Source organism: Doryrhamphus excisus, linkage group LG21, assembly GCF_037039965.1.
Source record: "Doryrhamphus excisus strain RoL-2023G ecotype Guam linkage group LG21, RoL_Dexc_Guam_v1.1, whole genome shotgun sequence".
Taxonomy (NCBI): Eukaryota; Metazoa; Chordata; class Actinopteri; order Syngnathiformes; family Syngnathidae; genus Doryrhamphus; species Doryrhamphus excisus.
Window position 1 is genome coordinate 14,955,324 of NC_136377.1, and position 27,884 is coordinate 14,983,207.

Here is a 27,884-nt window from a genome sequence, read left to right on the forward strand (position 1 = left end):
TGGAAACATCAAACATGACAGAAGCTGGCGAGCTGACAGGAAGCAGAAATCCAAAATGGAAGAAAGAGGAAGTCCACCGATAAGCTAATGATGCTGAGGTCTTCTTTGGCTTCAAAGAAAAGCGGTACGAGTGCAAATCCTTTACTTCAAGTTGAGAAATAATGATAGCTCCATCACCTCGTTTACCACTAGGCTCTCACAAGCACACCAACATAACAGTGCGTCCTTTCACCATGTGTGGACGTTCTTGGCTTTGAGGCCACGTTGGACGATCACGTTGATGCTGTCAACACTTGTAATGGGGGGGGGGGGGGGTGTCGTCCACTCGCCAGAGGCCCTTAAAGCATCCGGTTGTGAAGTGCAAAACAGTTTGAACAATTTGTACTTTGTAGCCGACTAACACGGCTGAATGTGTGCACGCTGCTGGAAGGTCAAAGGTTTAAAAAAAATGGAATTCAGTTTGTACTTGTGAAACAAAGATGGTCGCCGCTCATTGGCATGTTGCTCCTTGCTGGCTAAAGTAGTGAATGTCACTCTAAGGCACTTCCATGGCTGCGGGTTCCGCCCACTTTGGGACATGGTCACGGTGCAAGAGGATGCTCCATGAGCAGGCAGAGGAGGGGTGGGGGGTGTTAATGCGCTGAGTGCTGGTGGGGGGCAAACGGAGATGACTGAGGACTGGGGGCACCTCTGGGGGCAGAGTCTGCAGGTGAGGCGCTGTGGGGTAGGGTGAGACTTTTGTTAACGAAGTTTTGGACTTTTCAGTTTATGGAGAAGCGTATTAATTGGTCGTCACCTGACCGCGTAGCTGCTGTGGTGGGTGGAGTCTAAAACGCCAGTAACAAACAGCTTCTTGGGAGGACCATCTGACTCCACCCCCCCTGAAAGACACAATGACCTCATTTGACAAAAGAAATGTTTTAGAAAATATTCCAACAATTAAAAGATGTTACCTTTCCTCTTGAGAGGCGTTAAGGCGGGCCATCTTACATTGGCTCCACCCACAGGTCTGCTGGACAATCATGAAGTGAGTGACAGACCACAGCAATGTCAATTTAAGCTCTCTGGTTCTCTCATGTACCTGAACCTCCGACTGGGACTCGGGGACGAGTTTGGCGTGATGGCACTGTCCTGCGAACGAACCCACTGAAGACGACAAGGATGATCCAAACGTAATACTATTAACTATAACTACAGTATAACTACGTCCATTTTTTATCATGCTAACATGGCACACACTCACCTCGGGGGCGTCCTCGTGCCACTGGCTGCTGGAAGGAACCGAGAGCACACCGGAAGCACTAGGAGACGCACACAGGAAGTGTTTACATTTTCACGTTTGTGAGCCTGATAATGCTTCTCCAGCCAAGTGTGATCTCACCCAAATATAGGCTTCAAGCGAGAGTGGAAATGCGTTCTTACCCGAGCCCCTGCAGGTTCCCTCGAAGTGCCGCATCCATATTGTCCTCCTAGCAACACACATGTGAGCAGTGGAAACAAACAGGTCTCTCTCTCACACACACGACACTGACCTGTGACGGACAGCTGCAGTTGACGGACACTCGCCTGTATCGGACTGTTGCGGCTTGACTGGTCACGGCCATCCGCTTACTGATGGACACACAAGAGTCACATAACTTAGCTTGCTGGTAAGAACATCGAGGACAACAAATTCGTTTTTCTTTAACAAATAAGACTAACCCGACACTCGTTATCATGGGGGCGCTGTTGGACCTGCGTAAGGCCCCACCAGCTGCGCCTGCGCAATGGTCCACTTCCATCCGTTCCATGGTCCCGGCAGAGGAGGTGCTTCGAACCCGCCCGTAAGTCCTGCTGGGCGGTGACGGGCGCTACTCGAGCCCGCTAGAAGCCTGACCCGCAGGCCTCGGTTGCTGCTCACCTCGACCCGCCAAAGCAGCGTCCGAATGGCGAAACTGCCGCCTTCCTACCGCACTGCCCTCCAAAGCAGCCCCGGTTCCGATCCGACCGGGGTTCCGTGCGTCAATCAGTCCACTACGTCGCCAATGTAAAACTGCGTAAAATCCAGCCAGTAAGAACGCGAGTCCAGTATCCAAAAAGCCGAGCAAAAGTTCTGTAACGGCATGGGGTCCAAAATCACAAGCGAGTCTCGACTGCGTCGCAGAACTTCTTCATCCGATCCGTACAGACTTTTGGGTTTTAGCCGTGCAGCTAACTTTTGGTGTCCCTTTGACGTGAAGCCGCCACGCAGCTGCCCCAGGCGCCTGACCTGGGCCTGTGGTACCGTGCCCGGGCACAGGCGGTCAGACGGCCGCCTCGGCAAGGTGAACGCACTTCCAGAACATGTTCGGTTCCGGTAAAGTGAAGTTCAGAAGATTTTGTAAGCCACACAATCTTTCAGCAAATACCAGCAATAAGCAGCTATGGAAACAGCGCCCCCTGTGGGCTCGCTTGGAGAATTGTGGCAAGAGCAGAGGAAAGTTGAGGGAGTCCCTAAAACGAATGACGAATGAAAGTGGGTCAACATAATGACTGCTCCCCACGGGAGGGCGAAGGACAGACGGTGTCATTCCTGCATGCCACCCACAAGGATGGCGAATGACACGCTTCTGATACGGAATGAAACACGTTCGAACAGAACAAAGCACTCATCCAGTAACATTCCTTGATCTAAATGACAACTGTGGTATATCGGCACATTTTTAATACGCAATAATACAAATTTACAGAGATACAATTCTCTCTCATTCCTGAATCACAATGAAACACAAGATGTTGTCCTGCTTCCCACCTACAAATATGGGGAATGACACACTTGTAATCTGGAATGACACAAAGCCTGCGTTCAGTGTCATTCCTTCATCTAATTAAAAAGTATGGGAATGACAGATTTTTCATATAGAATGACACACATTTACAAAGAACAAAGGCCGCAAACCGTGTCATTCCAGTATGGCGACTGAAAGGCTTTAATGTACACTTCTACATATATACATAGAAGTCAGTTACCATTCCTTCTCATTCCTCTACACACTACAAAATTAGACAAATACTGCAATATGCAATCCAAGGTATTTTAAGTGTATTTTAATCATTTTGCCTCAACAGAATAGTTAATTAAAAATTGTGACCAATAGTCAGTCAACTCTTACAGGTTAGTCTTCAATAAATTCACATAAGATAAGGCAATCAAATATGATTGGCAATGATAAAAATTTGGAAAGCTGCACATTTTTATGTGGCACAGGCCTCAGTATAAGAACATGGTAAAGTGCAAAGTTTGAAACTGTGGATGAATACAATCAGCACTGCTTCTCTATTCACTTATTAACACTGCAAGTAACTCATTCTTCGCTTAATCAGTGCTTTACAGTCATTGCATATTTATAATCTAAGGCTTTTAGGTTATCACTTGTGCACCGATATCGTTTACAAAAAAAGGGATACAGATATGATATAACATTTTTATGCCAACATATCGGACATCCCTAATCCCTCTACTTTACTTTCTACGCCTTTACTCGTAGTAGGAGAGGACGCGGAATGAGTGCAGATCCAAAAGTGTCATTTAAATGAACAACTATGTGGCCAAAAACGTCAGAGCTGTCACGACCCCTTAAATGACGGAGTCGCCACCATCACGGCCACCATCACGGCCACCATCACGGCCACCATCACGGCCACCATCACGGCCGTTGTAGGATGATGTACCTGCATCGTCCACCAACTGCCACTGGGTGTCACTCACAAGTCTGTATTTGAGCTGGCGGTAGTTTTGGGGGTGAACCTGCCGCTGTCGCCACACCTCCTCGTACAGGCTTCGTACTACCGGAGGCAGTGGCGGGAAGCCGGCTTCGTCTGCTATTGTGTTGAGGTACTCCCACTGATCCTGATCCATCACCAGCAGGTGGCGCAACGGCACTCCAACATCTACTTTCCCCTGCTGCCATTGCCGGACCTCGTCCTCCATCTGGGCCCGAGATGGCAAAGAGACAGACCCGTCCAGCACGGAGAGAGCAAACTGGACCTGCAAGGACGAGAGCACAATGATGGGGAAGGAGAACCTTCCCCATCATCTAGACCCGGACCCGCCCACTGCTCACCTGACAGTGGAAGTAGGGGAAGGGGCAGATGGTCTTGCAGATTCCAATAAAGAAGAGTGAGGGAAAGGCGGGCGGCATCATGAAGCGATACAGCGGTGCCACCAAGTGGTCCTGAATGTCTAAAGCCAGTTGCTGAGCATCCAGGAAGGGAAAGCTGAACTTGTATCCGGTACAGAAGAGCAGGACATCGGCTTCCTTCAGCGAGCCATCCTAGAACACCCGCAGAGTTGCTTGCTAAAGGTCGGGGCCCAAAAGAACGCAGACACGTTGGGACTTCAGTCACCTGGAAGCGAATTCTGCCATCGTCTTCGACCGACGCCACCAGACTGGACTGTCGGATCTCAGCGGGAAGAGGAAAGGTGAGAGGAGGACGGCCGTGACTCAAGGTCACCTGTGTGGGGAATTTTGTCTTTACCAGCTATTGTTACCATGGTGACGCAACATCATACACAAACGTTACCTGAGCGCCGACATTGGCCAACTCCAAGGAAATGTCCAATCCAGATGCTCGCGCTCCCAGAACGACCACAGATAGACCGGAGAAGGCATCTGCACTCCTGTAGGCGTGGCTGTGAAGGACCTGGCCTACAGGAAGTTCCTCAGCATCAACAGCATTCTAAACATTCAGCGAGCTTGTCCTGTCTTTGGTGTTACCCTTGAACTTTTCCAAGCCGGCCACATCTGGGATGTACGGATCGGAATAATGCCTGGTACAAAAAAAGCACAGCGTGAACGATGCAGGGTGTTGGACCAGCGTCGTCTTCGCTGCACGAGTGTCTCACCCTGAGCACACAAACACAGAGTCGAACATCTCCGTTCTACGACAGCCCAAGCCGTCAGATGACATCACCTCCCAGGTTGTCCGCTCCTCCTCACCACCTGTTGCCATGACGACACCCTTCACGTCTTCTACCACTGTGCTGAACTGACACACGTGCGAATGTTGACATGTGATTGACAAGACGGGACACCAATGACTCACTCTGATGTGAGGGCTGATCTTGTAGTTGTCACAGTAGGTCTCCAGGTAGCGGCGTACTTCCTGGTGGGGCAGGAAACTCCTTGGCAGCTCCTCAAACGGGAAGTCTGGGAACATCATCACCTCCTTGGGAAGGTTGGTTCTGTGCAGTAGAAATCCCTTTGGTTCTGACCAAGAATACCAAACTCCTGTTGTCAAATTGTCCTCATGTGCTCAAACCAACCTCAGGTGTCGGTACATGCTGCTGAGAATGGGTCGTCCATCGTCGTACGTCCCTACTCGCTCTTCATAGCACCAGGTCCCGCCCACGTTAGTGGACAGCTCGAAAAGGACCGGGGGGGCGAAGCGGTCCGGTCTGGACAGTATATGTCTGGCTGCGCAAAGTCCCGCGGCCCCAGCACCGACCACCGCCACGCGCTGTAACGCCGTCGCCATGGTGGTGTCTGATGCTGTAACCCCCGCTGAAGGCCCTGTAGCTCGGGGTGGTGCAGGTCTCCTGAGCTCTGTGTTGTAATTATTGGTGGGGATTTATTTCCATGTACTTCCTGGTGTGAGATCGTGTGCACTGGTCACCGTACTCCAATGACAATGAGTTATAATAGTTATTAGCAACTACTCTCCTCGGGTCAGAGAGCTGAAGAACTACAGTGGTGATGTGTGAGGGGGCGCTAATGAGCAACCACGCCATTCATTGTTAAACGACTATATCATAGCCTAATGATCAGACGTGAAAACAACATAAAACGTATAGTTGGACGTGTCGTTAAGTTATCAAGCGCCAAAGTTGTGAATAAGATACTTTTGTCCTATAAGTCAAATTAGCTTAAAATATGCCACCGATTCAAACAGGAACTTTGACCACATGTAGCTAGTCATTAACTACGTGTTACTCACAAACCTAACAGCGTCACTAAATGTTATCTCAAACAAAACTCCGAGTCGTCTTACCGCCGCTTTGGGTAGGAAAAAAGATGGTGAACTATGCCTGAGGAAACTCTGGTGGAGGCCAGCAGCGGTCCTGACGTACTACCTGGATGTAGCGGTGAAAGACTAGAAGGACGAGTTCAGTGAATGTGTCGCCTGAAGCAACACGAGCTTCCGTGAAGTCACTACTTCCGGGCACTTGACGCGAGCGGGACGATGCAAAATAATTGAAATCGGCGATACCACAGCGGTATCGGGTCGATACTAACGCGAGCATCGTGTCAGGCTTAACAAGATAACAAGTCATTACTGATCTTGAAAAATAGCCAAGTAAAAAGCATCGGTATCTGTAATACCCGCCCCTGTCTTTTTGTGGTATCGCCCACCTCGACCGCAAGTCTACTTCCAGTCCTTCAAAATAAAACATTTTTTTCAGAAGACGCTTTTAATTGTGACTATTGAGCAACATAGCACTGTCATAACGTTACATTTGAGTGGCAAGAATGAACATAAAGCAAGGTTGCTTGCCTTCCTAAACCACAAAAACAACAAAGTGAACATGTTCGACTTTAGCTTCCTTAGCGTAGCCTCGGCTCGGCAGGAGCAGTGCGCAGAACCTTGGCCGTCATCACTTGGCGGCGGCGTTGCCGTGAGTCGGCTGTGGCTGCTGCGGCTGCTGCTGCTCGGCGAGCGCCTGTTGCAGACGCGTACGCTTCCTGGAGTAATGCTGCCAGTGCAGCAGCTGCTGCTCGTCGATGAACTTGGCACACTGAGCGTTGACCAGCTCCTTGCGAAAGTGCTCGTACTGCAGCAACTCGAGCATGTGCAGGCAGTGGGGGTACCTGTACGGACCAGAAGGGGGCGTGTCAGCCAACAGCGCTACGTCAGCCATTCATATGATGGCTGATCCTCTTCAGCGAGGTCTTACTTGAGAAATTTTGCATAATCGGGCTCCTTCCAATAGAGCAAATACTTTAGGTAGTTGATGAAGGTTCTCTCCCTGAGGAAGCCTCTCTGAGCCAGGACTGCAACATATACACACACAGTGTGAAATGGCCTGACTCACGTCTCTATTAAGGAGTGCTCGAAACCTGGATTATGCTTCTGCGTCACTGCGCCATCCTCAGCCTTTTGCAATTCTCTGCCAAAACACTAGGGGCGGTATTTCACAGAGAATCAACTCGGTGAGCAAAAGTCACACTCGACTATTTAGCCTGTAAGCCTCATTATTTGCGAGTGAACAATGTCAGTTAAAGAGATAATGGGGAGTGTTATTGGAATTTCAAGGCCTTTGTGAAGGTGTGGCATCCCCTCTGAACAAGTCCTATACACAGAAAATAATTTAAAAATCGCAAAAATACCAATCGCAGACTTGACGGTTTGGAAGCTGAGGAGCGAGCCGCTACAGCCTCGACACAGAAGCATAAACCAGTCTTACTGGTCTTACTGGTCTTATTGCTCACTCACAGTTGAGATAGTTTGGATTGGCCAAACATTGGATAAACTCCAGTTCAGACTGGAAGCGGTTCCTCGCTTGTTCCTCTGCGCACATACATACACATAAACACACACAAGGTAACAGTCTTTGGGTCATGTACGAGAATGGCGAGAGAAATTATATATAATGATAAAATGTAAAAAACACACACACATTGTTTACAAACTAAGTGCTGTCGCGAATTTAAAAAAATGGGGAAAAATCCAAATAAATTACAACAGGGGCAGAAACCTTTAGTGTGTAAACGTCCACCATTAACTAGCTTTAGCCTGCTAGCATAATAGAAATGTTGACCAACCTGTCTCCATGGCGCCTAACGTTAGAAAATAAAGAGTAAGCGACTGCTGCTAAGATGGATGAAAAACGGTCAAAAATACGCATTGGAACCTAAATCCGAAGCAAGACGCTAAGTTTTGTTATCGTTTCACGATCAACCACAGCACAACAGAGCCATGTTTGCCGGAAATGAAATCCCCGACAGTTTACTTCATTTACGGCAGCTGTGGTTCATTAAGTGCCCGCTAGAGGCCGACATTTGGCAACAAAACACCTAAAAACATTCTATATATGACGTTTTATTTGCTTTTATATCCAAGGGCGTATTTAGTCATTTCAGGGCGCATGGCAAACCTCGTCCTCTACATCCCTTTTTGTTTTTTTGTTAACTGGATAATGTCCTTAAAATCCTCCAGGGGGATTATTGTCATCCACTAAGTGAATAATCTTAATGCTTTTACTGTAATTGACAGTAACATATATTAACAATACATCTTTGTGATGAAAGCGTCACTCAGCTTCACTTAATGTATTCTCCTCAGCTGACATTGACAGCTGCGGTGCTCCTGTCGTCGTGTCCACACTTGCTGCGACTGTTGACACCTTCAGCAGTTTTGGTTGTCCACTGGACTTCACCTCTTCTCTCCTCCCCTGGGGTAAGTCCATGCCAAGAAGTTTTGTTTCGCTTGCCTGTTTGCCTAATTAGTAAGTAAGTAAGTAAGTCTGTCTATATTACATGACACATTTTATTGTTTCTGTACGCCAAGTCACCATACAGGTTAGGAATGTATAAATAAACTCACTAATAGCTGTCATTAAAAAAATATCGATCATCATTGAGTGAGGTCAGTTTGAAAATGATTTGGATGTTCTTATTTACGTCACTATTGTGCTATGGTTAGTATATTACGTAGTGTATTAGCAAATAAGTTAGTATAGTATACCATTCAAGCAGAAATAAATACATTTGTTGGTATGTTATCAGTTGTTATACTACAGACAGTGACAATAACGAGTAGTAAAAAGTAAAAAATAAACTTTTTTCAGCAGCTTGTCATGTGCAAGGTCTGACAGGAAGATTGAGAACTTCAAATAAACTAAAATAATGTGTGTTGCTGCACAGCATCGCTGGTCCAGTCCAGAGGTTGCCAAAGCGGGAGGAGCTACAGGGGCTCCGTGATGTTGGCCCAGGAAGGGAAGGAGTCCAAAGAGAACAAGACGCGACCCCAACTGTTGATGGCCACGCTGATGCACAAGAGCCCGATGATGTTCATCACCACGCCGGTTTTAGCCTGCAGTGGATATGATTGTTAGCCGACTGGTGTGTTGTATCTCCTAGCATGTTGGTGGCTAACAACCAGTTATTCTATACATTTACTAACATGTGGTTAACAATTACCATATTGTCATATGTGGTATGTTGACTAGCATATTGCTAACAATTAGCATGAAGCTAAAATTATATGCTGGATGTTCAATGGGTATCCACTGCACATGGTATTAGCTGGAAAAGGGAGATCAGACTCGCCATGTCGGAGACTTTGAGGTAACCCGAGGAGAAAACGATGGCGTTGGGCGGCGTGGCGACGGGCAACATGAAGGCGAAGGAGGCGCTGAGGGTGCAGGGGATCATGACATAGAGAGGATTCAGCCGGATGGACTGAGACTGCAGAGAGACGCCACACAGGTTGTCAAGAGCGCACAGCGACCACAAGGAAGGCGAAAGAAGGCAGTGAGGTTACCATGGAGGCCAGGATGGGCAGGAAGAGCGTTGCCGTGGCGACGTTGCTGGCACACTCGGTGAAGGTGGCGATGAGGAGGCAGAGCACGATGGTGATGGCCCACGGTGGGATGGAGTGAAGCGGCGTCATCTGCTCGCCCAGCCAGCGAGAAAGTCCCGACTCCTGAGCATACACAAAGATGCCAGTTCAGCACTTCCTGTCTGATGCCGCCATCTGACCAGCGTGGCCGGCGCCCACCTCGCTGCCTTTGGCCAGCGCGAAGCCGCCGCCTAGCAGCAGCATTATGTTCCACGGCATCTTCTTCTGGGTCACCTGCCAGGTGAGTAGGGGAGGAGCGGGGCCTGATTGGAAGACGACAGGAAGTTCAGACGACATCTTCCCGTGTGTGTCGTGCGTCATGTGTGGCGACCTGCATCCGAGCTCCATCTCCAGCAGCACAGGTAGCGCGGCGGCTCAGACGGTAGAACAAACAACATGACGGCCACCAGAAGAGAAACAGTGGCATCTGTGACGAACCTGCAGAGACACACTTCCTGTTGTCATGTGACCTGATTATGTAAGACACTGAATTTAAGACCGACACAAAGCCATGATGACCTCACGCTATGAAGTGAGCAAAAAGCTTCATTGAAACGTAGATATTTTGGATGTGACGCTACTCACTCTGCGTTGGCGTTGAATACGCGTGTGGCCCAACCTTCCATAAAGCGGGGGTCTCGTGTGAACCACAGCACCACCATCAGGACGAAAAGCACCAGGACGTTGACCTCGCCGTAGCTCATGCGCCCGAGACGGTGATGCTCGTCTTTGATCACCTCATACGCCGCTCGCTCCTTCTCTGTGGGCCCTGCCCCGCAGGACCATGTCCTCCGCAAGCTGTTAATCAGAAGGTCAGAGGTCAGTAGGTCTTTTTCCCTTTCAAAATAAAGTGGTGGCCAGGGGTGATGTCTCGAGGAACAGAGCCAATCGCAGGCCGGAAGGAGGCGGAGTTACCGTACTCACTTGCAGCCGATGAAGACAAACTGCAGCCAGAACCAGGCGAGCACCAGCATCAGAACCATGGTGGGGAAGGCGAAGGCAAACCACGACGCAAAGTTGATCACATCGCCGTTCTGAGGGAAGAGTCTGCAGGACGTTTCGTAATAAGAATCCCATCTTGAGAGCGTGTGAAGCACAAGCTACTTACTGGCTCATCTGGCCCACCAGAACCAGGTTGGGTCCAGTTCCTGTCAAAGTAGCAATGCCTCCAATGCTAGCGGCGTAGCTCACACACAGCAGGAGGCCTTTGCTGCGCCTCTTCCTCTCCTCATCGCCGCTCGCCTCCTCCACCTCCTCCATTGGACACAGCATGCCTGCCGCTACTGCAGACGGGCGAGAGAGCGCACCAGTCACAAACGGGTCACTTCCTATTAGATCCGCTCTTCTCCCCGCAAGTCTTTTTGACCCCTGACCTCGGGATGGAGGTTTGTCCTGTGGCGGCGGTTTGAGCGTCTCTTGACCGTTTGAACGACATGCTGACGCCACCTCCTCATGGGCTGTCTCACCGGCTCCGCTAACGTCCATGTCCCCACCCTCTAATGCAGGAGACAGACTACACATCAGCATCAGAGTCCAACTTCCTGTTTCCTGTTTTGATTGTCAACGTAAACAAATCAGACCATGCATATGACACTCCCCCTAACAGGCTTGCAGGTCAATAGGAGGCAAGATGGATCCTGGTAGGTGGGGTCCAGAACTAGACTGGACCAAGGTCTGCCAGGGTGGACTCACCAGTCTTTCCAGAACCATGTGGAGTGTTTGAGGCTGTGTCAGGTAACGGCAGACTGACGTGGAAAACCCCCATGCTGCTCTGCTTCCTGGAGGGGGGAACAGCGTCTTCGTGGTGATGGAGCTGGTCCAGCACGGCCTGCACGATGGGGACCATCATGGCCGTGGTGGCCGTGTTGCTGATCCACATGGACAGGAAGGCCGTCACGCTCATGAAGCCCAGCATGAGTCTGCAAAGTGAAGTGCTGTGAGGTTCTGCACCGACACAGTGTTTCCTACAGGACTGGACTAAAACATTTGTGGTGGGGGGGGGGGGTGACATAATCACAGCATCGTCAAAGTTGGATAATTGGCCAACTACAAATGACTTCCTGTTGTCGTTCTTTTGGTTGTTTTTTGAATGTCACATGGAGGTGTTCTGCGAAGGGTTAGTGAGCTGTGTTGAGTAGAACGCCGGACTTGTAGCTCCTTGTAGCCAAGGTAGCTCTCTTTAAAGCAGCTATATCGCCATGGTAACTTAGGCTAAGCTCATAGCCTGGTTGGGAGCAGGTTATGTTCAGGTTTTCATCTTAAAATGGGCTATAAAAGTCCCACTGTCCCACTAATTCGGAGATCCGTTTATTTAGAACCTACAGGCTTCCTGAGGGGACATGGGAAAATCCATCTGTATGCTAGATATGCTCACGTGAGCACCAGAAATAAAATGCAATATGGAATATTAATGATTGATGTTAGCAGTTGTTAATATCACAGGAGTCCTTGCATGAGTACTCAACCCGTTAGTCTGATTATATTACAATATTTGCTAACGGGATAAGAACTCCGAGGCAAAGGAATGTATGGCAAACACTTCGGGTGACATTTAGACAGACTCACAGGGCGGGTCGAACCCCCACCAGCAGCAGAACCTTCAGCGCAATCCGCTTGTGGAGGTTCCAGTGTTCCACAGCCACGGCCACCATAAGCCCGCCCACAAACAGCATGTTGGTGTCCCGCAGGTACTGCATGCATACCTGAACACACACACATGAACCCATCACAACCCTCACATTCTCCACACACACATTGTGTGTGTTTGTGTGTGTTGCGTACATCTTTGGACTCCATAATGCCGAACATGGGAAACAAGATGGTGGGCAGCAGCGCTGTCACCGCCAGTGGTAAAACCTCAGTGCACCAGTACAACGCCATCAGCGCGATGACATACGCACACGCCGCCTCCTGGACACGCAGACATGGAGTAGATAGATAGGATGGTGGCGTAGATGTAGACCATGTAGATGAGAAGAAAAACAATGAAACGTGACACGTGTTGATTTGAAGGCCAACTGAGTGCTGACAGTTGGTTCTGGTTCCGTTCTCACTGTGATCATGTGTCAATCATGATGATGAGGGGGGGGGTATGAGCGCCCACTGAGAGCAAACAGTCTTTAGTTTCATTCAGCAGCGCACACACACACACACACACACACACACACAAGGACAATATTGATGAATGAAGGACGTGATGTTTCAATAAGCGGTGAACTTTGACTTAGTGTGCTGGTCAATGAGTGACAGGCGAATGTTAGCATAACACATTTGTTTCCTCAACAAAGTCCTGATTAAAAAAAAACATGTTTGCTCTGGTTGCAACCAATGAGAGGCTGGTTTGGTGTGTGATGTCATCAAGGACGAGCGCTGAGGTAATATCTTAGCAAATAGTAGTAGGATGATACAAGCATGTGAGAAAAAATGAAATGAGAAATCAAGCGTGTGATTGCGGAGGTGAAAGGTCACTGAAGAGGTCTCACCGTGGTGCTGAGTGCAAGGGGCAGCAGGATGAAGGGGCTGACGATGAGGATGAAGACCCGCTTCAACCTCCACACGTGCCGGAACACTCTCACTCGTAGAGGAAGAACCGACATGGAGGATGATGATGAAGATAACGATGGTGAAGAAACGTGAACTCTTAGCTGCGTGATGCTCCGCTCTGCCTTCAGCACGCTCCTAATTCACTCTGCACTCTAAACATTAACCTGGCACACACATGCTCGCTCTCTTCCTCTCTCTCTCTCTCTTTTTCTCTCTCTCTCACACCAAAGTCAACACAAAGAAGGAAAGCTGATCTGGTCATCACGATGGTCTTCCTAACTGATGATGAAGAAGCGTAATGAGCAACTTTGCTGCCACTCAGTGACTGAATTGATGAATGAATCACTCAACCAAGGAATCCCTGCATGAATGTTGTGGCTTTACATGTGAATGGCTGCACAGTGGAACAGTGGTTATAGCAGGTGGACCTCACCAGTAGTGTGAATCTTCATTTAGGCATCTCTGTGTTGGAGTTTGCATGTCCTCCTCATATGTATAGGTGGGGTAGATATACGTATATATTTCATATAGGTTCATTGGTGAATGTGACTGTACTGTAAATGGTTGTATTTCGATATGTGCCCTATGATTGATGAGCGAACAGTATACCACCTCCCACCCCCAAATTCCTGTACAGGACAAGTGGTATAGAAACTGAATGTTTTATGTATGTGAATGGACATACATACAGTATTTGCGTGACTTTGTATGTAAATGGACTTATGTGTTTACATTGGCATGAATGTGAATGGACTCAGTTGTTTACATTGGCATGTATATGAGTGGACTTAGTTGTTTACGTTGGCATGTGTGCCAAAATGACCCCCCAAAAAACATCGGAAGAACTGCCGGCCTGCAAGTCAGTGTTCATGACGCCAGAGCATAGCGGAGTTCCAAGACCAAAACCATTCTTGAACAAAATAACATTAAGGATCGTCTCAATTTTGCCAGAAAATATCTTGTTGATCCCCAAGACCTCTGGGAATACCCTGTGGTCTGAGGGGACAAAGTTTTTACTTTTTGGAAGGTGTGTGTCCCATTTAATCTGACGTAAAAGAAAAACCTCATACCAAAATATGGTGGTGGTAGTGTGATGGTCTGGGGCTGATTTGCTGCTTCAGGACTTGGTGTGATACATGGAAGGTTAAATTCTGCTGTCCAAAAAAAAAATCCTGACAGAGAATGTTCAGCCATCCGTTGGTGACCTGAAGCTGAAACCAACTTGGGCCATGGAGGTTTTTCTTTTTTTATTCCCTTAATAGTAAAAACCCCCATTTAAAATGTATTTCGTGTTCAGTTGTGTTGTCATTGACTAATATTTGAATTAGTTTGATGATATGATGCATTTAAGTGTGATAAACATGCAAAGGATCCTAGCTCGATCCATAGACGTCAATGTGATCCAGTGTGGTGGTCTCTGAGCTTCTTAGTGATATGAATGTCATGACTTTGACGCATCATCATGATAAGGAGCGCCATGATGGCGGGAAAACGGCTGTTAGCGCCAAGACTGACACAAGCTGAGAAAATAGTCAAACATGAGTGCTTTTTGTTTTTCTTTTTGCGGCACCCCTACCATGAGGTTGCCATGGCGCTGAGTGTGCAGCTCTGATCTTTGCCCCCCTCACAAGTAACAACTACCTTGACATGTGACGTCAGGACTCACGTGCACACAGCGTGGATATAACGTGTCAACATTGATGATGTGCTGCGATTGCCAGCTTAATAATGTCCCCTTTAAACGGTGGACTTTTCATTACATGGACACGTTTAAGTGGAATATTGGGATTAAAATCGGTCCTCATTGCGCGTCCCCGGCGCCGCTCGGGGGCGAGCTCGTGGCGGGACGCGCGCTCCAGTGTCACGCGCAGCGACGTGGAGCGGGAGAGAGCAACGCTGAGGTGAGTGCGCCTTTCTTGTGTTCGCGCTCTTTTGGCGCGTGTTCATTTTGATGAACTTTGTCCCGTTGTGCGTCAACCACGTGACTGGGACGCGACCACTCGAACTAATTCGAAGGAAGTTGGTTTTCTTTGATAATTTGCTACGTTGACGTGCTCAGTGGTTTTTGGGCCAGCGGCGTGACGTCACCAGTCGGAACGTTTGGGCAGCTGTCACGACGTGCACTTTGACCTTTTAGTTTGGGGCAGAATTTGAGTCACATGACCAAACATTCCTGACCATCTTGTTTACCCTTTTGTGGGGACTAGAACTATGTTACCTGAGGTCATTTGGGTTTTTCATCCCTGCGTGTGTGTGTGTGTGTGTGTGTGTGTGTGCCTCAGGATGAAGCTCACGAGCCCCCTGCTGGTTTTGGGCCTGGTGGTCTTGGGTCTGGTTCAGGTATGGTTTAATCATAAAAACTAAGTCACTAAGTCAGCTGATGGTAATTTGCATGTGCTGATCTGATCCAGGCACAGATGGAGGATGAGGAGCCGGTGGCCGAGGAAGAACACGTGGAGCTCTTCACCACACCCACCACCAAGATGGCCGCAGCCACCTCGGACTTTGGCTATAACCTTTTTCGTGCGCTGGCAAATCGTGAGGCGTCGACCAACATCTTCCTAGCTCCCATCAGCGTGTCAGCGGTTCTGACCCAACTGTCCATGGGTGAGCACCACCTAAAAAGAAAATGGCGGCTCGTAAGTTACTCGTGTTAACATGAGCTGTTAACTCGGCCGCTACATATGAGATGTTTCCTGGCGTCATGCGTTGCATGCTAGGCTAACATGGTCTGAGCCCGCAGGAGGTTCCGAGCAAGCCCAGAGGCAATTGTATCGGGCCCTGAGGTACCACACCCTGCAGGACCCTCAGCTCCACAACACCCTCAGAGACCTCCTGACCTCCCTCAAGGCAGCCGGCAAAGGCCTCAGCAGCGCCGCTCGCATCTACCTGGCCAGACGTGAGTTGAGTTACCAAACTCCAGACCACATGGCCCGCCATGTATGACCTCTGACCTCAAAGACCTGTTTCAGGCCTGCGTCTCAAGCAGGACTTCTTCACGCTAGTGGAGCAGCAGTACGGCGTGAGACCCAAAGCTCTGCAGGGCGGATCACGAGACACCAAAGACATCAATGACTGGGTCGCCCAGGAGACGGGCAGCACTGTACAGCGCTTCTTGACTAAGCCCCTCCCCCGAAACCCTGGCATCAACACCGTGAGCGCTGCCTCCTTCAAAGGTAAGTGTACGCTCCCCCGCGCTAGCGTTAGCGCTAGCGCTAGCGTTCGACAACAACAACGTCTTTTCATCAACCTCAAGGGAAGTGGGCGACGGCGTTCCGTCAGACGGAAACGTTGAACTTCCAGCAGGAGGGCAAAGCACCCGTTCGTGTTCCCATGATGCAACAGGACAACTACCCCATCAAGATGGGTGTGGACCCAGATTTGAGCTGCACGGTGAGTGTATGGAGCCTCATGTGGGCGGAGCCTCCACCTTTGACAGTAACCACACCCACTGGCCACACCTAAGCACTGTCCTCTTCCAGATTGCTCAGATCCTCATGCAAAACGACGTCAGCATGTTCGTCTTCCTGCCCAACGACGTCACCTTCAACTTGACCTCGCTGGAGGACACTCTGACGGCCGAGTTTGTGCAAGACCTGTCCATGACGTTACATCCTGCCCACGTGTCCCTGACGCTGCCCGCTCTCAAGCTCAGCTTCTCAACCGATCTTCTGCCGTTGCTCACAGACCTGGGTGAGCAACCTCATGTTCTCGGGGCTAGGATCGGGTTAACTACTGCAAAGTGGAACGAAAACCTTCCCCTAAATGGCTCCTCCCCCCTTGCTGCAGGGCTCTCTGATTGGCTGGCCAACACCGACCTGGAGAAGATCTCAGCGCAGCCTGCCAAGCTCGTCACTGTCAATCACAAGGTCGTCATGGAGACAGCCATTGAGGGTAACCAACCGCCCCCCGCGCCATCCACCACCAGTCACCTGACCTACCGCGTGGACCGACCCTTCGTCTTCCTCATCCGCGATGAAGTTTCGGGGGCGCTGCTCTTCATCGGCAGGGTCATCAATCCCAAAACCCTCACTGTGTAACGTGCACACACGCACGTGCACGCGCTCTTAGCAGGCCCTAGGAGGGAAGTGGAAATAAGATACATAAGATGCCCTCCAAACACTTCGCATGTTCATGAGTCCAAAAGATCCTTTTTTATCACAAACATTTTATTGGTGTTACACTCTTGTTACATTTTGTGACATTTGTGTTCCAAAGAAATAAAGACAATAGAAAAAACAAATGTGACTCTAGTGCCACCATCAGGACGAAGTGAGGAAGGCAATTCTTTTGAGAGGGAGGGCAGCAAACAAAACCTTTTGTTCGCCCCAACAACAACAACATTAAAGAAACGCTTTCTAACACACAATGAAGCCACTGCATGTGGAACACATCATGTTGCACACTAACCATTCCGCCGGCTCCTCCTCCACAACGTGCACCAAGCTGCAGCACGGAGGCAGCCTGTGCGTGTGCGAGTGCGTGAGACATATGGTTTTGATTTCGCTGTCACATTCCTGAAGCAAATAATTACAACAACAAGTCTGTCCTACTTTTTTTTTCATCTTCATGTTGGTCAAGGAAGAATAAAGGCACAAAATGTACTTTTTAGGAAAAAAATGTCAAGAAAATGATGGGAAAAGGACATTGACCACGTACAGGACAAGATGGCGGCCAAGTAGCTGTGCTGCTTTTGTTAAAGCTGGTAGCAAAAGGATTCTGGACACGACCGCGTGTAGCGTGTTTCACTAGCCTCTGGTGGACGTCAGGGGAACTGCATGGCATAAAAGGAAGAAGACATGGACGAAAAAAATCATAGCACGGTGGCAGATGCACACCACGTCAGGTCTGAACTTTGTCCACTTCTGGTTTGCGCCTGTGCACCAGCTCATAGACGCCCCCGTCTGCGTCCTCAGAGCCCCGAGACTGCGCCCTCCTGTGCAGGAACACAGCAGTCAAGATGAAGCAGACCAGACCCCCGCACATGAAGACCAACTGAAGACCCAAAAACCTGCAGAAAGACAACACCCTGTAAAAATGGTCTAAACTGACTGGCTGCTCTTTCAAAATAAAAGTCATGTGCAGTGACTTACCTGTGTCGAAAGCGCTCCAAGTTGTAGTAGAGACAGGAAGTCTGCTTCCCACACTTCCTGTCCCACAGGATGCACGTGGAGTCGATCACAGTGCCATACAGAACCGGGCCGGGCATGAAGGCTGTGAACAAAACAAGATGACTACATCAGAACCCCCTCATTCCCTACCCCACCGTGACCTTAGAGACCTCACCAAGGACTCTGAAGAGCATGTATTGGACCCCCACGGCAAAGGATTTGTCCTGGGCTGGCACCATCCTACACACACACACATATTGAAGTCACAGGTTTGCTTCTTACACCCCAAAGTTCTAAGAGGTTCCATGCCTGAGGATGATGACAAAAGACGGTGTATGGGACAGGGACACCATGAGACCGCTGATGCCCAGCAGAACCACAAAGGGAAGGAGGAGGTGGCCACACCCACTGCCACAGCTTCTCGGTGTGGCTGAGCCGCTGACCCCGCCCACACATCGACACTCTGTGAAGTTCTGCAGGATGAGGACATGTGATCAGTGCACAGTGGCGCCCCTCAGGGTATGGTCTTCAATGCAACAGAATTCTCACAAGGACTTTGCCGCTGTTGTCCGTTTCCATGGCAATGCAGCCAGCATGACAGGGAGACGTAAACTCCACTCCGTCTGAGCCGCACACTGGATGAAAAACGTTCTGAAGACACTGACATGATTCACTGCACAACAGCGCATCAGTCCTAACACACACACACACACACACACACACACACACATTTGTAAATACGTGATACATCTGTGTCATCATCTCAGTATGTCGTGTTGGTACCGTGGCGGGAAGATGCCAGAAACCTGCTGGGTGGGGCAGCCGATGAAGAGCAGAGGAAGGGCGGGGCCAATGCCGAGAATGATGACAGAGACGCAGAGCTTGCTGGCGCCGCTGACACGAAGAGACCATCGCCGCATCAAGACTCCGCCCATGACGGTTCCCAGGACGGCCAGCGGGATACAAATTCCGCCTTAAATGCAGAAAGCGAGCGTAAGACGTTTGGGACTGCTTGGCGTCTCTGAAAATGAGCTCGCTCGCACCGATCAGCGCGGCGGAGAAGACCACGGTCTGGTGGAACTGCCTCTCAATGAACTTGGCCATGAAGGTGATGAGGCCGGCCAACAGGGCCGCCATGTTAACTTGGGCCAGGACCACCAGGAGGTAGACGGGACTCAGCAGCGTGCGCATTGCGATGCTGGGAAAACCTACAGGAGAGAGCGGCATGACCCAACTTTGCACCAAGTCTGTCCGCCGTTCAATTCCCTTTGCCCTGGTCAACGGCACCAGACAGGAAGTAGACTCTCACTTTTAAGGAAGTGAAGAAGGCTGACTTCCTGGAAAAGGTCGCTCTCACACTTGGTGTCTGCTTCTGACTCATCCTGCATGAACACAGAACATCACATGACCCCCATTAACCCTTTGAGACCTTTTTTGATGGAGGGCTATGTAAATAAACTGGACTTGACTTGACTTGACCATGTCAGGCAAGACAAGACCAGAAGTTGTCTAAAGGTAAAACTTGGTCACCTCACCTCAGGGGGCATGTGTCGGGGGAAGAAGAAGTAGGGCAGCGCTGTCAGGAAGAGGAGGCAGGACGCCACGAGGAAGCCGAGCCACCAGGCGCCGACCCAGCGTAGGTCACTGCGGTCCAAGTGGATCTGGTCTGGACACACAGAACAAGGCGCTGACGCTGGCGCTGACTTTGTCAAATATGCAACTATTTGCTCAAGGGCCCACTCTGAGGTTCATATCGCATGGTTCACTCTTGGACGGGTTAGGACGAGAACCAAGTCTAGGACTAGTCAATCCATGGACAGAAGACTAAGTAGTGCACGACATAACATGTTGCTGATTGAGTCATTGACCAAAAGTCCCAATAATTGAACTGTACATTTTAACTGGGAAATGCAGACTCTTCCAGGTTACACATGTCATGGATTGTGATTGTGTTGATATAAAATACCGTAGCCAACAATGCCTTGTTTCAACTATATTCATTCATTCATTTTCTACCACTTGGCTGTGGTGCTGGAGCCTATCCCAGCTGTCTTCGAGCGAAAGGCGGGGTACACCCTGGACTGGTGGCCAGCCAATCCCAGGGCACATACAGACAAACAACCATTCACACTCACATTCATACCTATGGACAATTTGGAGTCACCAATTGTGCAGCCCTCAGACCAAATCAAACTACGTATGTAATTTAATTTTACAGTTTTACATCCGACTTGCAAGTCATGTTGCCAGTTTGTATGTTAAAAGTTGAAATACTTGGAAAGCAACTGGCGGGCTGGATTGAAACACTTGGTGGGCCACATGTGGCCCCCGGGGCGTAGTTTGTGCGCCACTGATATAAATACAGATCCATACAGATAAGGCAGATATATGTAGCTTTTAGCTCGATGGCTAGTGCTCTTGACTCTCCATCCACTGAATCGGGCAGGTTACGTAGCTGCATAGATAGATGTACGTATCTATAATGTAGAGCCACAGTTGTCCAGATAGCTACAGTAAATGTAAGGATATATCTTCAGACCTTCAGGCATGGTGTCAAAGTCCACATAGAAGCGCAGAAGGAAGGCACCACTGAGGAAGCCCAAGGCCGGGCCAATAGACGTGACAGCCAAGAGGATGCCTGATGGATGACAGACAGGTAAGTCCATTGGACACCTACCCCTGCATTCCCTGCTACTGGAGGTTATAGCGCCACCTGTTGCTCTGTCAGTGCATTGTTACGTGGACATGTGAACATGGCAGTACCGAGGTAGAGCGGCGAGTTCTTCTTGCTGGCGTGGTCGTCGATGTAGGATATCCCAAAAGGTTGGATGGGCACGGCAGCGATGCCCAGCAGAAGCTGAGCCAGCAGCAGCAGAGGGTAAATGCCGTTGTCAGCGGGGCTTTCCTGCCTGCCGCAGTCCTGACTGGACGTCGGGGCGGCGAGAGGACTCTCCATCTGACAGAGGCCGGACACGTTCTTGGCTGCTGCAGGGAAACTTGGCTCATGAAAAGAACTTGCTCACGATCACCAGTACCACCAGTGTCACTGCCTGTGGTACACTGTGCTGTGGACTCACATATGATGTCACTATATTCGTAACGCCTGCTAAGGAAGTGCGGTAGCGCCATGAGCAGCGAGGCCAGGCACGCTAGCAGAGCACCGCAGCCGATTACCCGTGGCCGATGGAGACGACTCCCCAGGAAGCTGACAAAGACGATGAGGAGCGTGTTCCCCACCTGGAGGGAATCACACATAGACAAAAAAACAATGGCCCCCCCAGGCAGAAAGTGCCATGCACTTACCTCGTTGAAGGCCGCCAGGAGCCCCGACTTCTGGCTGGAGAGTCCGTAACGCCGCTCGATGGTGGAGATGGAGCTCTTCATGTACCCTGACACCAGAAGTTGCGCCAGCTGCAGCAAACTTTGACACAAGACAAAAAACTGCACGGCAAACACACATCATGTTTTCCACAGGTCAAATGTCACCGTGCCCGGTGGATCACATGCTCACCTTGACGCTGGTAAAGAGGCCCTTGGTCCTGGTGGGGTGGTCACAGCTCACTTTGACCTTGTTCACCTCCATGGCCGACAAAAGAGGGCGCCAAGGCTGAGGAGCACAAAGTCGGCATCAGTGTGAGTCTTGTGACCTTCATAGGTCACCTGATGCTGTTTGCACAGAGAAACCATATTAGGGAGGAACTTCTCAGCACTGGAATGTCAACATGCTCCCTACAGCAACAGTAATGAACAACTTGGAGAGAAGCAAACACAACAGTATCATGTTAGACTAAGTACGTATGTGCCTAAGCACTCCCTCATCTCAAGTAAGAAGACATAAACTCACTGTGATGATGATGATGATGATGACAAAGACGAGCTGAAGCTTGTTTCTGTGAACTGTCAGCTCCACGAGGGGGACGAGGAGGAGGAGGAGGAGCCTGCTGGAATTTGAACCTTGCTGCCAGAGAGAGACAGGAAGTGAACGAGTGAGCACATGTAAAATTTTACAAGCTGAAAGTTGTTACGGTATGTTTAATTTCACCTTGCTTCTCTGCACAAAAACATTTCATCATGCATCATTACCTTCTCTACCATGTTTCTCCAAAAATACATCACTGCAGCTAAAGTACTTATAGATGTTCTTGGTATGCAAAATAAGGACATTTTCATGTAATGATGTGATATATACGTATATATATATATACTATACACTCGGTGGGCGAGTGGTTGGCGCGCAGGCCACACAGCTCTCCGTGCATGCGTGGGTTTTCTCCGGGTACTCCGGGTTCCTCCCACATTCCAAAAACATACTAGGTTAATTGGCGACTCCAGATTGTCCATAGGTATGAATGTGAGTGTGAATGGTTGTTTGTCTATATGTGCCCTGTGATTGGCTGGCCACCAGTCCAGGGTGTCTCGCCCGAAGACAGCTGGGATAGGCTCCAGCACCCCCGCGACCCTTGTGAGGATAAGCAGTAGAAAATGAATGAATGAATCATACTTCAAATATTAGATTACAACACAATGTATCAAGCATTTTAAGTACTTTGTAGCATTACATACAAAACCCAAATACTACAGTATGTCATATATTATATGACCTAATATTTCCTAATATTTCCTTTCCTAAACACAGAAATGAAACCGCCTCTCGCCCCAAAGACAGCTGGGATAGGCTCCAGCACGCCCTCGACCCTTGTGAGGATAAGCGGTAGAAAATGAATAATATTGGGTTTGATTTTTAGATGAATTTTTAAATGATTTAATCTTAACTGTTGAACCCAGTGATGGGAATCTCAACTCCTTTTACTGACCTGAGTTCTTGTGAGTCACTCACCGAAGTGAATCGGGTACTCGAGTCACACGTCAAAGAGCATTAACAAGTTGCATCTGTGAGTTGGTGAAACTCAAGTCTTCATCAAACAGCAGTGAGTCAGTGAAACCCGAGTGTTCTTCAACCAATGACTGCAGTGAAACCCCAGGCTTCGTTGTGCGCCTGTGAATCAATGAAATTGGAGTCTTTGCTTTGGGGTTTTTAGGGTTCAGATTTTTACCTTAGCAAAGAGATCCTTGGTAAGCTCTTAGCAAGGTTGCCATGAGGCCGTCCTCCACCGCTTTCTCAGTCGCCTTCTCTCCCTGATCAATCTTTCCATGTCTTGCTGTCTGCTGGACTTGGCTTTATTGCTTCTCCCTATGTTCACTCCAAGGTGTTCTTCTCCATACTGGTAGATGACGTCTCTCATCTTGTCCAACTTTTTCTCACTATATATTTTCAACAGCTTTGGGCAACTTAACACTTGGTCTGTGCCCTTTTGATCTAATCCTTTCTGCAGTTGGGTGGGTTCGTCCACCGGGATTCAGCATTCCGGCTATGAAAAGGTTTTGCCTTTTAAAATGACTGTTTATCAATGTTATGCACACATTACAATATTTTAAGCATGCCCAGCCAACATGTACATGTGGTCCCATATGGCTTAAAAAGGGCAGCACGGGTACCAAATGGGCATCGGCTTGAACTTGAATTGTCTGGGCCCCATACGGTTCCAGTAACATGGGTCCTAAATTGGACGGCCATGTTGACTGATTGTATGGCTCCATAGGGGAGATGAGTTCATTGTGATGAAGCATGCATCTTAGTAGTACTAAATGCTTTTTACTCTTACATAAATACTTAGCCCCTTCAGCCATTGTTTATCGTTTGTGCTGTAAGATTTGCTGTGTTATTTTCTTTCTTAGCTTGTGTCAATGGAATGAGCGACTATCAGTGGATGAAAAATGAATGGAGGATTCTTTTCCGTGGATACCTGGGAAGCAGCAGCGCCCTCTGTTGGTAATACCTCCACAAAGACAGCTGGTGGAGTTTTTATCAATAAGTCAAATTAATAGTCGAGTCCAGAAAGACTGGACGTGCCAACAGCCGAACCAGGGTCCCGGTTTTTAGTGGGCCCCTGAGAGTCCTAATACATCCTAATATGTCCTAATACATGCACGACAACAATGGGCATTTACGATTCAATTATGAAACAACGACATAGCAAACCCCCTCCAAGGGGTCATGGTCAGTGTTGCTGTGTATTTATAAGTGTGTTTGATGATTATGAACAATAAAACTGTAAAAAGATCCATCACGGCTAGGAGACCCGAGTTCAATCCCACCCTCAGCCATCTCTGTGTGGAGTTTGCATGTTCTCCCCCCGTGCAAGCGTGGGTTTTCTCCGGGTACTCCGGTTTCCTCCCACATTCCAAAAACATGCTCGGTTAATTGGTGACTCCAAATTGTCCATAGGTATGAATGTGAGTGTGAATGGTTGTTTGTCTATATGTGCCCTGTGATTGGCTGGCAACCAGTCTAGGCTCCAGTACCCCACCCCCCCAAGCGGTAGAAAATAAATGAATGACCTATTGACCTTCTCTCATACTCGGGATGAATGTTGCAGAAAAAGAAAGACAGTGGATGTGGTTGTGGATTTGAATCTTGGTTATGAACTTCCTTTTTTCAGGAAAGACTAATAAGCCGTGTATGGAGTATGAAGTATGAAGACATTTTATTGAGTTAAGTCAACAATGGATGCAAAGATCGATGATCAACTTTGCTAAAGTTTAAAACAAAATCCTCTTTGAAGCAGAACTTGTGACAAAGCAGAGATGGCGAGTGGCGCGATGGAGAAGTGGCTCTGTGGTGAGTGTCAGTTCACTTGAGGATAAAATGACTTTAAGTGGCTCCCCTCAGATGGCTTTTCCCAGGATGAGGATGCTCATGAAAAAGACCATGATGAAAAAGAGCCACATGAAGAAGCGATCCATAACCTTGGCGACCTTCCTCCATTCTCCAATGCGAAGTTGGGCGGCTCTCTGGTCCTGGTAGGAACTTGCGATGTACTCGATGTTCCTGTGCAATCCTTCACGTTGGCATGTACACTGGTTTCTCAGTACTATCTCCTTCCGGTTCTCCGCGCACACAACTCCATCTTCATCTCCCATTCCTTTCTTCTTCTCAACCAACGCATCTCCTTCACAGGTGCTCTTTGACTCCTCCCCCCGCCCGTCACTTTTCCCAGCAGCTCCGCCCCCTTCCGAGTGGTCTACGGTGACAAACAGATCCTCATTCCAATCCGTCTTATCTGGTAGTTCCTGTCCTTGCTTGAGAGATGTCCCCACGTCATATGCCTGGGCCCGCCCCCACGCCTTTCCATTGCAGTTATTATCACTGGTGGAGTGCTCGTCCGATTCCTCCCCCGACAGCGGCTGCTTCCGGGAGCACGCCCCGGTGAAGCAGTTGTCTCCAACCTCGTAGACAAAGCAGATGCGTGCCAGGTATTTGAGGATGAAGCGCTCGGCCCAAGCTGGGACCGGCCGTGCTTCTGGACCACAGTGGTGAACGTTCATGATGAAGATGGTGAGCGCTGTGGATGCGGTAACCATGGTCATGGTGGCAATGTAGTACTTTCCTGACAAACAGAAATGGATAGGGTTTGGATTATGATGAGTATTATTATGCTATTATTGTGCCTGTTGGGAGATGTTGAGGCTCATACTGGTGGATGGGGGTGGGGGGGTCAATATTCATGGTGGGCTTGAACTTGATATTAGTTTTATACACTATGTAATACATAACAGACTTGATAGATGACTTTGACAGCTCTAATCCATTGGAACTCACCAATCAGAGGGACACTCTCCGAGGGAGGCATACTTTCGGCCACCAGCAGCTGAAAGACGGTGAGGGCCAGTAGGACCGTGACCCCCAATGATACTTTCTCTCCAGAGTCAGCAGGCAGGTAGAAGCCCAGGGGAGCCAGGAAGGAGATCATCATGCAGGGAATGAGGAGGTTGAAGATGTAGAAGGAGGCCCTCCTTTTGAGGTGAAGGGTGAAGGTGATGTCCGGGTACGGATCTGAGCAGCAACCATACAGGATGACGTTCTTTTTAGCGGGCATGCCAAGAATCTGCAAAAGGGACAACTGTTTGAGTGCTGAAGCTCAACATTAACCTGGGCAAACATTAACGAGGCAAGTGCTCACCTCCCACTCCACATTGGGGATGAAGTCCGCGAGGTCGGCGCTATCCAAGGCGTTGAACAAGTCCATCTGGTTGCCGTTGTGAGTCCAGGACCCGAAGGTCAGGTGACACTGCTGCATGTCGAAGGGGAAGAAGGCCACATCCACTGAGCACGAGCTCTTGGTGATGGCTGGCTGGTCCCACATGACCTGGCCGTCGTTTCGGAGGACCACGTTGGTCTCCATGGAGCTGGAGAACTCGTCATCTGCGCTGTGGTGTAAAGAAGAATGAGGAATTGTGTTTTGTCCACCCTGACGACCCAAAGGCAACCTGCAAAACGTCACCTGCCCAAAGCTAACCTGTTGTACAGGACGATGTCGGGCCGCCACACATAGCTGCTCGGTATACGGATGGTGTCCAGGCCGTCATAGTCATCCTTCTTCCAGGTGAGGAAGGCATCCATCCACACCTGGCGGACCCACAGGTAGGTGGTGAGGATCTGGTTCCTCTCATCCTGGAGAAGCAAGCACAGACATGATCCCTCAATGTTAGACCCCGCCCTGATGGAGCGTAGTGCGGTGTGCGTGGTGGTCACCATGTCGATGATCTGCGAGAGTGTGACCTGCAGCGTCACGTTGATGACGTGGTCCGTGTCCTCCACCGGCCGCAAGGCGTTGGTGTAGTTGGAAAACAAGTCGCTTAGAAGCTTCTGAGCGTAACGGCCGTGAGCTGACTGGCACGCTGCACAGACAGCAAGTCATGTCAGTGAATCGTCAACATGCACGCTATCACCAACTTGAAGGAGGATTTTGGACGATATTCAATGTCGATGGCTTTCTTGATGTTCTGCCAGATTGGGATAGTATTTGGTTTTGTTTATTTTGGACAGAGTGAGATGTCTCTGTTGTGAAGTGACGTTCAGGGAGACGTATCGATCATTTGGTCATCTGGTGCCGCCCCGGTCTGCACCCTGATGTTCTCACACAAACAGCACCCTCGCCTCCTGTTGCACATACAAGGAAGTGTGCTCACTTCAAGGACCTTCAGATAAAATATGACAGCGGTGCCGTTCACTCCAAGAGTAACATCTCATGGACAAAAATGGACATGGACGACAGAAGCTTGCGTATGGTGACCAGAACATACTAAATGGAGGACATGTAGAAGACATGCACGTCCTCGACTCTACTCTGATATCTCCGTGGCCTCCCTCACTAGCCGGGGATGTGAGAAAATGAAGAGATCCAGTCAAAAAGATTTCAGTCATGCTGCAGAATCTAAAACATTAGTAAAGCTAAGGTCATCTTATTTGTCTGCCACTGGAGAAGTCACCAAAGAAGTGAGAGTCTTTGAGACGAGTCCTTCCGGAATAAAAGTTGCATGATAAGAATTTCATGTCAAATTATTGTGTACCTTTGTAAAAAAGGAGGTAAAGTCTTACCTGGAACAAAGAATAGAAGAAAGAAAATGGAGCAGCTGCGCACCGTCCTCATCTTCATCCTGCGCTGACAAGCGACTTGGTGGGATGAACTGCTCTGAGGATGAAACGCTGCTGACGCATGAGGGGTCATGAGCCCCACGTGCTTGATAATGGGACTCCACTTGCCCAACCTTCATACAAATGGAAAACTTGGAGAAAGATTAAGAGCTAAA

At 49.2% G+C, this 27,884-nt stretch overlaps 7 protein-coding genes across 9 annotated transcripts; 1 reads left to right on the forward strand and 6 right to left on the reverse strand.

Moving 5' to 3' along the window:
• Positions 1 to 125: 125 nt before the first annotated feature.
• On the reverse strand, positions 126 to 2,489 carry LOC131138447 (uncharacterized). Of its 2 annotated transcripts, none has more exons than XM_058087366.2 (8): positions 1,702 to 2,489; positions 1,533 to 1,611; positions 1,423 to 1,469; positions 1,244 to 1,301; positions 1,082 to 1,146; positions 954 to 1,009; positions 802 to 881; positions 126 to 717 (listed from the first exon to the last, which is right to left on the reverse strand). In XM_058087366.2, exons 1-8 carry the CDS (start codon positions 1,788 to 1,790, stop codon positions 397 to 399), a joined length of 795 nt encoding a protein of 264 aa, XP_057943349.2. In that variant the 5' UTR covers positions 1,791 to 2,489; the 3' UTR covers positions 126 to 396. The 2 variants fall into 2 exon arrangements, with proteins under 2 accessions (XP_057943349.2, XP_057943351.2); XM_058087368.2 differs by having other exon boundaries at positions 478 to 717; positions 797 to 881; positions 1,702 to 2,488.
• A 159-nt stretch (positions 2,490 to 2,648) lies between these two features.
• Positions 2,649 to 6,377, reverse strand: LOC131138446 (uncharacterized). 2 transcript variants are annotated; one of them, XM_078787828.1, is made up of 9 exons: positions 6,010 to 6,377; positions 5,285 to 5,564; positions 5,065 to 5,203; positions 4,865 to 5,007; positions 4,737 to 4,789; positions 4,543 to 4,667; positions 4,366 to 4,473; positions 4,083 to 4,292; positions 2,649 to 4,006 (listed from the first exon to the last, which is right to left on the reverse strand). In XM_078787828.1, the coding sequence occupies exons 2-9, from the start codon at positions 5,494 to 5,496 to the stop codon at positions 3,596 to 3,598; spliced, it is 1,401 nt and encodes a 466-aa protein (XP_078643954.1). In that variant the 5' UTR covers positions 5,497 to 5,564; positions 6,010 to 6,377; the 3' UTR covers positions 2,649 to 3,595. The 2 variants fall into 2 exon arrangements, with proteins under 2 accessions (XP_078643954.1, XP_057943347.2); XM_058087364.2 differs by having other exon boundaries at positions 5,285 to 6,377.
• Positions 6,378 to 6,434: 57 nt separating this feature from the next.
• med31 (mediator complex subunit 31) lies at positions 6,435 to 7,976 on the reverse strand. The gene is made up of 4 exons (XM_058087370.2): positions 7,782 to 7,976; positions 7,453 to 7,527; positions 6,914 to 7,010; positions 6,435 to 6,827 (listed from the first exon to the last, which is right to left on the reverse strand). Exons 1-4 carry the CDS (start codon positions 7,789 to 7,791, stop codon positions 6,614 to 6,616), a joined length of 396 nt encoding a protein of 131 aa, XP_057943353.1. The 5' UTR covers positions 7,792 to 7,976; the 3' UTR covers positions 6,435 to 6,613.
• A 505-nt stretch (positions 7,977 to 8,481) lies between these two features.
• On the reverse strand, positions 8,482 to 13,288 carry LOC131138787 (Na(+)/citrate cotransporter-like). Its single transcript, XM_078787826.1, has 13 exons — positions 13,062 to 13,288; positions 12,361 to 12,489; positions 12,145 to 12,281; positions 11,271 to 11,498; positions 10,953 to 11,077; positions 10,688 to 10,862; positions 10,504 to 10,626; positions 10,165 to 10,377; positions 9,911 to 10,017; positions 9,739 to 9,842; positions 9,502 to 9,663; positions 9,288 to 9,425; positions 8,482 to 9,051 (listed from the first exon to the last, which is right to left on the reverse strand). The coding sequence occupies exons 1-13, from the start codon at positions 13,173 to 13,175 to the stop codon at positions 8,923 to 8,925; spliced, it is 1,884 nt and encodes a 627-aa protein (XP_078643952.1). The 5' UTR covers positions 13,176 to 13,288; the 3' UTR covers positions 8,482 to 8,922.
• Positions 13,289 to 14,920: 1,632 nt separating this feature from the next.
• On the forward strand, positions 14,921 to 17,726 carry serpinf1 (serpin peptidase inhibitor, clade F (alpha-2 antiplasmin, pigment epithelium derived factor), member 1). Its single transcript, XM_058088034.2, has 8 exons — positions 14,921 to 15,023; positions 15,405 to 15,462; positions 15,534 to 15,729; positions 15,866 to 16,021; positions 16,095 to 16,298; positions 16,379 to 16,515; positions 16,605 to 16,815; positions 16,912 to 17,726. Exons 2-8 carry the CDS (start codon positions 15,406 to 15,408, stop codon positions 17,160 to 17,162), a joined length of 1,212 nt encoding a protein of 403 aa, XP_057944017.2. The 5' UTR covers positions 14,921 to 15,023; position 15,405; the 3' UTR covers positions 17,163 to 17,726.
• On the reverse strand, positions 17,255 to 22,091 carry slco2b1 (solute carrier organic anion transporter family, member 2B1). The gene is made up of 15 exons (XM_058088032.2): positions 22,078 to 22,091; positions 21,745 to 21,840; positions 21,537 to 21,674; positions 21,311 to 21,470; positions 20,997 to 21,218; positions 20,773 to 20,871; positions 19,769 to 19,899; positions 19,543 to 19,615; positions 19,277 to 19,441; positions 19,017 to 19,206; positions 18,783 to 18,927; positions 18,543 to 18,706; positions 18,409 to 18,473; positions 18,216 to 18,336; positions 17,255 to 18,133 (listed from the first exon to the last, which is right to left on the reverse strand). Exons 2-15 carry the CDS (start codon positions 21,814 to 21,816, stop codon positions 17,965 to 17,967), a joined length of 1,914 nt encoding a protein of 637 aa, XP_057944015.2. The 5' UTR covers positions 21,817 to 21,840; positions 22,078 to 22,091; the 3' UTR covers positions 17,255 to 17,964.
• A 2,756-nt stretch (positions 22,092 to 24,847) lies between these two features.
• LOC131138408 (neuronal acetylcholine receptor subunit alpha-10-like) lies at positions 24,848 to 27,826 on the reverse strand. The gene is made up of 6 exons (XM_058087297.2): positions 27,673 to 27,826; positions 26,827 to 26,972; positions 26,591 to 26,745; positions 26,255 to 26,501; positions 25,894 to 26,179; positions 24,848 to 25,681 (listed from the first exon to the last, which is right to left on the reverse strand). Exons 1-6 carry the CDS (start codon positions 27,800 to 27,802, stop codon positions 24,960 to 24,962), a joined length of 1,686 nt encoding a protein of 561 aa, XP_057943280.2. The 5' UTR covers positions 27,803 to 27,826; the 3' UTR covers positions 24,848 to 24,959.
• Between the last annotated feature and the right edge of the window lie 58 nt (positions 27,827 to 27,884).